The sequence below is a fragment of the Telmatherina bonti genome (genome assembly GCF_933228915.1).
Source record: "Telmatherina bonti genome assembly, chromosome: 2".
Lineage (NCBI taxonomy): Eukaryota > Metazoa > Chordata > Actinopteri > Atheriniformes > Telmatherinidae > Telmatherina > Telmatherina bonti.
In genome coordinates this window covers 18,948,693-18,958,810 of record NC_136620.1, presented here as the reverse complement: position 1 = coordinate 18,958,810, position 10,118 = coordinate 18,948,693, and the positions used below count along the sequence as shown (strand labels likewise).

The window sequence follows — 10,118 nt, the reverse complement described above, 5'->3', positions numbered from 1 at the left end:
TTCAAGATGAAGCTTCGCTTGTATTTTCTCTCTCTCTCTTCCTCAGACCACACAACACCCAAACAAGAACAGTAGTTAAGGGCAGTCATTCTCTCTCGGCTAATGCATGAAATCGCTCAGTTTCTGGCCCTCCGTGCATCAGTCATATTGACTGCTTCTGGCTCTCACATAGACAGGAAAATGGGAGACCATGTTATGTATTTGTTTGTTCACAGCTTAGACCTGTTGCAGCTCATTATATTCATAGACCATGTATAAAAAGCAACTTTCTTAGACATAATATGCCATGTTTGTTAGTTTGTGGCGAGACCAGCCCATGTCTCTGTCAGAATACTGGATACTGCATGTAATGGTCTTGATGTAGAGAAGCATTACCTAATGGTTATGGAAAAGTAAGCCTCAGGTCTAAACTGTTATAGATACTATAACCCAGTACTGTTAAAAAATGCATCTTTGACTAGATATTATTAACTAAAAGCTTTGAAATCACAGTACTAATTGCTGATATTCCTTCTTTAAAGTACTGTGGACACAAATGTATGTTTCACTAACAAAAATTTAGCTCCAAATTTAGCCATAGAGAATATGGCACAGATAATGTGTCATAAGTTTTGAATGAACCATGTTATGTTGCAGTTGAAAGAAAGAAACAAGACTTTACCACAAAAAAACCCTTCCAGTTCTTGACACTGGAAGGAACTCTTGATCTGAACTATATGAACACCAATGTGGTATACATTTTCTTTTTTCCTTTTTTCTTTTTTTTTTTTTTCCAAACACAGATTCAGTTTTGCACAGTATACTTTTGTCTCCTATAAGAAAAAATTCCCAACACATAGTTCCAAAAACACAGGAAACAAGCAGGTATCAGCTGAAGTGGTTCCTAAAGGTTACAAAGGCTAACATGTAACATGAACAGAAATGTTACAACCACTGCAATTTGTTCTGCTGATATAGCTTTCACTTACCAAATAACTGCTTCACCAAGAAAAAAAAAGGTGTGTACCAAACTGTAACTGGTCATAGCTCAAACCAACTAAGTTCTTGTTAAACAGTGGGACAGGTTGTGTGCATGTGTGTGTGTGTGTGTGTGTGTGTGTGTGTGTGTGTGTGTGTGTGTGTGTGTGCGCGTGTGTTTGGGGGAGGTGGAGGTTGCTACTTTCTGCTACTCCAAGGAAACATATAGGCTTTTGACATTTACACACAAGTCAAGATCACTAAACAAGGCACAAAACCAAGACTGGACGTGGTATAATGTAAGACCACAATTATGATAGAAATACTCAAGCTAAACACAGAAAGAGATTCTTCCGTCCCGCTATGTCTGTCATTGTCAGCTATTGCCTGATGGGAAAGGTCACAGCCAGCGTGTCCTTTTCACACTTCTACTTCTTTACTTATTTCTAATAATAGTACTGTTCATTTTCAATTCTACAATTTATTATTGGCTTTCTTGGATACCGTTTGGGCAAGGCTGCATGGGAAGTTCATTTTTTCTTTTAAAAAAACAATTTTATATATATATATATATATATATATATATATATATATATATATATATATATATATATATATATATATATATATATATATATATTAATTAATAATATCTAGTCAAAGATGCATATATACATATATATATATATATATATATATATATATATATATATATATATATATATGTATATATATATATGTATATATATATATATATATATACACATATAAATTGTGTGTGTGTAATATGTGATAAGATCTGTTATGACTATGACAGAGAGTATTTCCACTTTTTAATTTAATCAGATGTTAGAGTGCATTAAGTTAAGAAATGCGGGGATTGGCCATATCAATGTAAAACTGATGTCGGCCTGAGACATTGGGACAAATGCTAAACATCTGGATTTCACTGTAAAAAAAGTCACACCACTGTGCAGCAGTTGTGTATGCCAAAGAGATGGCATTGCACTTCATTTGACAGCATGTTATGGTGCAACTTTAAGGCAAAATTGATATTCCCATGTGGTGAGCGTTGTGGACTACGACGATAACTAAAGTGCATTTTCTGAGAACCCCCCCCCCCCCCCCCCCCCCCAACCCCCCCCTCTCCCACCACCCCTCCTATGTGGTTTTATCTGTTTCTGAATCGTGATGAATGCTGTGTTAGGTGGTCTACAGTGGATTTTATTATGCCAGCACAACACAAATACTCGACAAAGGCAGAGTCAGCAGGAACAAATTAGAGCCTGTGAGTGAACGGTCTATGTTGGGTTGGTTAGATAACATTTGATCATAAAATAAAAAAAACACATCTTTATAAGATGTTTTTTTTTTGTTATTGTTAATTATTTTATATTATTTAGTTTTTTTTTTGTTTAGTTTTTTTTTTTTTTTTTTTTAAAACAATCCATGTCTCCTTTCAGGGATTTTATTTACCTTTATACAGTAATGGCCATCAAAAGTCTCCCCCTCAATAGATTGTGCCTGCAAAGCATGTAGGTGAGATAAGTAAAAAAACAAACAAAATAAAGGCATTGATGAGCTATATTGATGAGGCCCATTGTTTGTAGTCTGCGTTTGATGATTGGAAAATTCTTTTTTAAAATCAATACAGATAATATGGATCCACAGAAGTCATCCCTGATGCTTGTTAGCAGAATGTCATAGACTTAAATGTAAGTTAGTCAAAGCAGCATATTTTGGATATATATTTTTTTTTCTCAAAGTACTTTATTCACACAGTATAAATTGCCCAAGTCATATATGCTAACAACCTACAATAAAATTTAATTTGTTTAGGAGGAATGTGTTTTTACTGGTTTACAACATGTTAGTACACACAGTGCTCATTAAATGTGACCCCTTAGTAAAGGTGCTTTTTTTTTTTTTTTTTTAAATGATTGCTTGAAACATTTTAGTTGTATGTTTAGCAGCAGCGGAGCGCCACCACCAATAAATAAATATATCATATACACCCCCCCACCGCTATGGGCACATGCTTAAACCAGACGATACATCTACACTTTGGAATTACTATGCTTTAACACTATTATTCTTTGGGAAACCCCAGAGTTAGGAGGAAATTGGGGAAACTCTTGAGGATGCTGTTAACACGAGGGTCACCAGAGGTAGTAATCCATGTCTCAGTCCAGACAGGATGTTACCGGCGTCAGTCACTCTCTGCTTTGTTCTTTGTAGATGACGCGGTTGCCCCAAAAATGCAGGCTGACTGACAGAAGATGCTGATAAAAAAGCAAAGTTGATAAAGAAGTAGGTATTTTCTGGGTGATATGTGGCTGGCAAAGAATCCAGGGCTTCAGGACGTTAGGTGTAATAGAATGTTTGGGGGGGGGGGGGGGTTAGCTAACATCCCAGTCATGTTCAGAAGCACAGGATTAATGCAGTCCCATAAGAAAGGCAAGCATCCAAAAAGTATCAGATGTGATTGATATGGTCATTGTTTCATTTGCCATCTGGAATCTGGAGAGCAGTAAAAAAATACCAAAAAAAACCCCAAAAAAACCAAAAAAAACAGGCCTTTTCCCTGTCTGCAACCTTACGGTGGGATTCCGCTTGATTTTTCTTTTCCACCTTCGGACGCAACAGAAGAAACAACTAGAGCCCTGCAGGAGAAAAGTAAGAGAGGAGTTTTAGAGATGAGCAGACTGAAACAGATCTATTTGAGTACTTTGGCATAGAAAAACAAAACGCTCACCAAATTACGCTGGAGTACATCGACGAGTAGGACTTTACACTGTCTCAATGACGTTCAGCGTGTTTCTGGAAATGGGTATAAAAAGAAAAGCATTTGAGACTGTCCTGCAACAAGAACACATCCTCCAGCACAGTGACCACACAAGATGAGTTCAGGTTCTGCTGATTAGACTCCAAGGAAGTCAAGTGACGTCAAGCCTCTTGATTTTGAAACAATCTGAGCATGAGATCCTACTGTTTTTCTGGAAAGCTTCAATCTGCAAGAAGACAGTACTGCCGAATGCCATGAATAAACATAAAAACATTTATATTTCTACACCGTTTACACACTCTGGGAGCTAAGGGCCTTTGATGCTCATCATGGGAATCCAGTGTGACAATTTAAGCAAAACAGTCAAGAAGGTCATTTCACTTCCTTTCTACACGAAAAAAAATGTCTGCGCTGCATGTAATTAGGCTTCTTTTTAAAGTAAACTTTCCTTATTTAGATAGTCATAATACAAGACACTTTTAGCTGACCTGAAAAAATGTGAAATGAACCAGAAGACGGTTCTCTGCCACATTTAGACACATTCATCACGCTACTCTATTTGTAATGTGATGCATTCATGCATATTCCATTAGGTCTGCCCTGTTATTGTATCAGTGTTGCCTCCTCATGACTCTGTTCACGGCAGAATTATGGCAGAAATAACAGCCTGAGATTCAGATGACACTGTTTTCTTTTACCACTGAGCGAGCTTGGCTTTCAAACAGCGCTGGCAGCTCACAGCAAGAGGGTGAGAAATAGCTGCTCTGAGATCAGTCCGCCAGAGAGCTGCGCAGATACCAAACTTACAGAGAAGAGTTGCTTGTGTATGACCTTAATAAGCAACTCCCAGTTGAAAGTTTAGATTTTCCCATTTAATCTAATGGGACATTATGTGCGAACTGTTGAGTGGTAGCGTGAAAAATTTGCAGATTTGTAATTAATTTATTTACTCTTGATGTTTTATTTCTGTTGAGTAAAATAAATGATATAAAATGATATTGTATTCGTTTTTTCATTTTCCTAACCGCTTAGTCTGATTCAGGGTCGCAGTGAAACTGGAGCCTATCCCAGCAGTCTTTGGGCGAAAGGCAGGGTACAACCTGGACAGCTGGCCAGTCCATCGCAGGGCCACACAGAGACAACAAAAAGGCTCACACTCACTTCTATGGGCAATTTAGAGTAACCAATTAACCTAACATGCAAGTCTGGAGAGACATTGCAAATTTATTAAAAATGAAAACTAATAAATCACAAAATATTCACAGCATTTGTTACGTACATTGCCTGTGCACCTTTGGTAGAAATTACAGCCTCCACTCTGTCTGAATGTGATGCCACACGTTTGTCGTGGAAAGTCGGCTACAGAGTTGTAGATGCATATAGAATATATGCAACCATTTGGTGCATATTGAATGATCTGAACCTTTTTAAGGTGATTCTGCTCTGTCCCTTCCTGTAGAGGTGTCTGTGTTGTTTTTCTAGTCTAGTCTCCTGTCTAGTTGAACACCAAGGCACTTGTATTACCCCACTACCTTAACCTTTTCACCTTTTCCCAGCAGGAAGACAGTGTGTTGTTTTCTGTTTTTCTTCCTGAATTCAAAGGTTATCTCTTTAGCTTTGTTGGTATTCAAGATGAGGAGATTGTTTCCACATCAGCTCACATATTAACTGACCAGTTGTGTGTACTCAGCTCCTTGTGCATCAGCTATACACCCCATAACGACAGGGTCATCAGAGTATTTTTGTAGATGTCAAATTTGTCTTCTTTTACTTAAAACACCACACATAACACAGGAGGAAGTGTACATTAAAAAAAAAAAAATAAACAAAAAAATAAATAAATAAATAAATAAATATATATATATATATATATATATATATATATATATATATAATATATTTGCAGTTGCTTATTTTTTCTACAGTTATGCATGTGAACTAATTGTATTTAGAATGTAGTGTGAATTATTTCTCAAAGCATTGAGTTATTTACCTGAACATTTGGGTTCAGGTACTTAAAACTTAAAAACCTGTGTGTGAACCGCATGGAATAAAACCTACACATTTAATTTCCTTTTCTTTTTTCTTTTTGTACAAGCTGTCAGAATCAATACAACAACTGGCTACATTAATATCATCTCACTGCAAAAATATATCTTTTTCCTTTTCATCTAAGTTGACGCCTGTTGCGTCCACTTCCAAATGTTATCTGTCTGTCTGTCTGTCTATCATCTATTTAAACACTTAAATAACATTTTACACACAATTTTTTTTTTTTTGTTGCATGAAAAGGTTTCTGTGGGAACTAAAGAAATTGTTGTCTTAGGAAAAAAAAGTTTCATTGCACTGGATTGTCAAGGCTGCTTTTGTCAGCAACATAATGATAGATTTTCAGTAAACCTTAAATGTGAGTTGCCTCAATTTTGTCAGATTTGTTTTGATTGTTTCTGGCATTGATTGTACCTTCTGTAGTCACAGTACGGTTTAACATATTGCAACATCACCAGAATTTCATCTTTCCCCACAGTGTGTCACATGCATCTACTGGTAAACTGCACTCCTGTATCAAACAAACAGCTGACATTGACTCGTTCTGCCCAACAAATCCAGTTTTTTTTTTTTTTTTCTAATTCTTGTTTTCTTTAATCAGGACAGAAATGTCAGACTCTGGTCCTGCCTATGTGAACTGTTTGAACCAAAAGACTTAAAACCTCATTGTCTGTATCGTAATCTTATGTGTATGTAAATTTTAACGTGCTCTTCTTTGCAAGCTGTTATTTGTTTGTAGATGCATTACCTTATTTATAGTGGCCTACCATATTTTACCAATTATTTTTAACTGGTTATACTAGGTTATTCATTTTATGAGGCGTCATTGAGGATGTTTGCCTGGGGCTCCAGGTGGGCGTGGACGTTTACTGGCACTGCTTCTCTTGTTGTCCATGCCCTTTTGAACATGTTATTAGCCATAAAGAAAGTTTTGCCTATGGTTTCCATTAAAGGGATGCAACAGTGATTTACTATCACACTTCCAGAAGGGTGGACTCACACTGGGCAGAAAAGAAGGAAAAAGAATGTCAAAACTGAACCAGCTGATGTAGCGAGATCCAGACTTATGAGCCCATTTATGGTTCAAGCTCCTAAAACTACCGTAATGCAACTACATGTTTTCCACCTTCTGCACTAAAATCCCCTTTCTCTCAAAACCCCACACCTCCAGTGTTTTTACACTGCATGTTCGTCATTCCACAGCACACCCGCTTCTTATCAAGTTGTAATACTTAATGGTCTCTGCTCCTACCTTGACCCTTCTTTTCTCTGCTGATTTTAGTTCTCTGTCTGACTTTACAAAGGAAAGGGTCAAGACCTTACAACAACAACAAAGGAAAGAAAATAAATTATCTCTTTTAACAGGATGAAAGTGTACGAACAAGACTAGGGGAAGGCAGCCATCATCATTCAATTAAAAAAAAAAAAAGAAATTTATGACTGGCAGCTCATGCCTTGTTTCAGCTGGGGGTGGCCCCAGCCTCCCACTCTGGGAGGAAAAAGGATGCATTCAGAGCAAAACTGCTCATTTGTTTGGCAGGGAACAAGAGAGAAAGTGGAAAAAAAAAGGCAAAACTAACTCACTTTTCTGATGTTTCAGCATCTATTGGAGGTGCTGTCCCTTGTGTTCCTGTGAAGAGTACTCTTTCTCCAGGATTCCGTTGAGGATCCTCCTCATTCCTTCGTGATCTGACCTGTGACAAATTGAGAATTAGCTTTTAATTCAGAAGCTTACATCAACACAAGTACAGCTCAACAGTCTTTGACGGCATCTGCAGAGAGTTGAAAGGCCGCCGCTGGCTGTAATAAATTCCAAGAAAAAAAGCGCTATCTTCTGGCAATACAATAAAACCACTGACAAACAGTTATATTGCTTGAGCACTACAGGAAGTTATATGTAGTCAAAGGCCGGGTTACCTTCCAGACCAGCAGGAAAATGAGGGCAAGGAGTGGAATAAACAGTAAGGACAGAAGGCTTTGCTCCACTGCTTTAGGAAGGAGTGTTAGCTGTTGATCTGGAATGAAAAGAAAACACTTAAAATTTTTTACAACAAAATAGCTTCATTTAAAAAAATTATAAACTTGCCACACATTGTGATTAATGTTTCTCAAAGGGAAACAAACTTATGGTAGGTGAATGTTTTCATTTGTTGGTGTTGGACAATAACTGCCACCAGCGTTTTAACTACGGCAAATCTGGTTTGGATCTTTAGCTCTGGTTTCATGTTTTAGTTTGTAGTCTTCCCTGTGTAGTTCACTTGTGCTTTGTTTCTTGTTTAGCCTTTGTTCCTGTTCATTAGATTCACCTACGGTCATTAGTTGGGTCATTACACCTTTGTCTTGTTTGGTTTCCCTTGGTTTCTATTCCCATTGCTGGTTCAATGCTTGTGTTTGCTGTGTGTTAGTCGTCTGGTCAACCCTGTTTTCTTTTTTATTTTCCCTCTTTCTAATGAACAAGAACGAAGGCAAGACACAAGGGAATTAAACAGGGAAGACTACAAATTAAAACAGGAAACCAGAGCTAAAGAAAGAAAACACACATCATGACAATAATAGCTTTTAAATGTTTCTATATGTCAACAAATAAAAGGTCTTAAAGATAAAGGCTGTGCTGAAAGTCACACTGGGAATGTGCAAAGGCTCAATCTTCATGAGAGATAATTAACTAATTTGTAAATACGGGGAATTTAGTAATATTAAATACTGTTATTGCTTGGAAAGACATGGCAGCAGGCAAGAAAAAAGTTAAATATTTATGCCTCATCTTCACATGATATTTTCACATTTACTGCAATTTTGCAACTGAATTATTACTCATTCATCACTGAAACAGCATTATGTTGTATGCTAACACCTTTCAAAGACAGACATTTGCAAAAGTTTTAACAAAACTATTTGCCTCCTAAAAGACGACAGGAAAGATGTTGCACACGATATATTTTGTGGAATTTATCCTGCAGAGAACTGGCAACGTAAATGAAAGAGCAGTTCAGGAGAAATGGGCTTGCTTTGGCTAAAATATGTCAAAATACTGAGGCTGCAGAAGTAGTAATGCACCAACCTGCTAGGCAGGTTTTGCAACTCAATGTGACATTTTTCTTCCCCAAATGCAATGAGAAGGAAAGCTTACATGGTGCTTGGCAGTTTGTTGAACACTCAGGGTCTTTACCGCTGGGAGCAGGCGACCCTGAGGGAAGAAACGAGCACATGCAAAAACATCAGAAAGCAAGTTCAGTGTTCAGTGTTTGGATTAGACAGGGACTAAATGAGAGGAGGGGTGAAAAAGGGAAGAAAGACTGAAGCGTTACTGTCTGATGATAAAAACGTTTCATTGTCAGGTGCTAAAAAGTCACCTCAGCGCCACTTTTTTCTACCTTCCCCCCTAACACACATACAAAAGACCTGATCCAACTTCTCTGGCAAAAAGGAAAGCGCTTGGGAAGATTGGAAGATTGCTCTGTAATCAACACGTATTCAATCAGGTTTCAACCCTTTTCTTCCTTTACAAATGCACTACCTTGGGACATCTTCCCTCAGTCCTCTGACTCAGCTGTGTCTCAATGGGCCATCTGAGCACTGAAGCCGCTCAGAGTTTTTATCTTGCAAAGTTCTTGTGAAGGAATAATGGTTCTGGATTAAAAAGCTTCTCCAAACGGCCACAGGAGATCTGTCCTAAATAGAGCCTGTTCACAATAGTCCAAAGAGGGTGGTGTTAGTTTTACAAGCAGAAGTGAGCTTGAGGCTGGAATGTTGTTGGTTATAACTTGTACACCAGTTTTAGAAAATGTAAGCAGAAAAGTGTCTCATTCACCATCAACAGCTGCTAATGTTCCCTATAATAAAATACTTTCAACGTTTAAAGAGCAAATGCATCCAAATCAATAAAACCCACATTTTCTCATTTATCTACGGAACTATTGTACAATGCTGCTAGTTTTTCTGAAGCTTTGAGATACTGATATCTGAAGTTTCACATCTGCCACTTTAATATATTTGGAAAGACTTTTGGACAGCTCAATATTAAGCCACAGTCATTAGAAAAATAAAGTACACCCGCTTTCAGTTATTAGTTTCTACGTAATGGAAAATAAAAAAAACCCCAAAAACTCTCTGATTCTTATCAGGCCATAAAATGAGCGAAATACAATATCAGACAAACAAGACCGAAAGTAACCTGAGTAATCATGTGAAAACTAGAAACACCCTATGATTCCAAAGCTTGTAGAATGACCATTAGCAGTAAAAACTTTAAGCAATCATGTGATTTCACATTACTGTGGACCATTTTGGACCATTCTTCTTTACAGTCTTCTCAGAATACTTTATT

The 10,118-nt window shown here is 37.4% G+C and overlaps 1 protein-coding gene across 1 annotated transcript in view; it reads right to left on the bottom strand.

Annotated features, from left to right (window-relative positions):
- Positions 1–3,548: 3,548 nt before the first annotated feature.
- Positions 3,549–10,118, bottom strand: part of kitlga (kit ligand a) — a gene marked incomplete at its 5' end in the record, with an annotated part of 60,228 nt that continues 53,658 nt past the window's right edge. Inside the window, 5 exons of the mRNA XM_079247584.1 lie at positions 3,549–3,620; positions 3,713–3,777; positions 7,376–7,485; positions 7,709–7,806; positions 8,922–8,978. Coding sequence (XP_079103710.1) covers positions 3,747–3,777; positions 7,376–7,485; positions 7,709–7,806; positions 8,922–8,978 — 296 coding nt within the window. The 3' untranslated portion in view covers positions 3,549–3,620; positions 3,713–3,746. The remainder of the gene's footprint in view (positions 3,621–3,712; positions 3,778–7,375; positions 7,486–7,708; positions 7,807–8,921; positions 8,979–10,118) is intronic.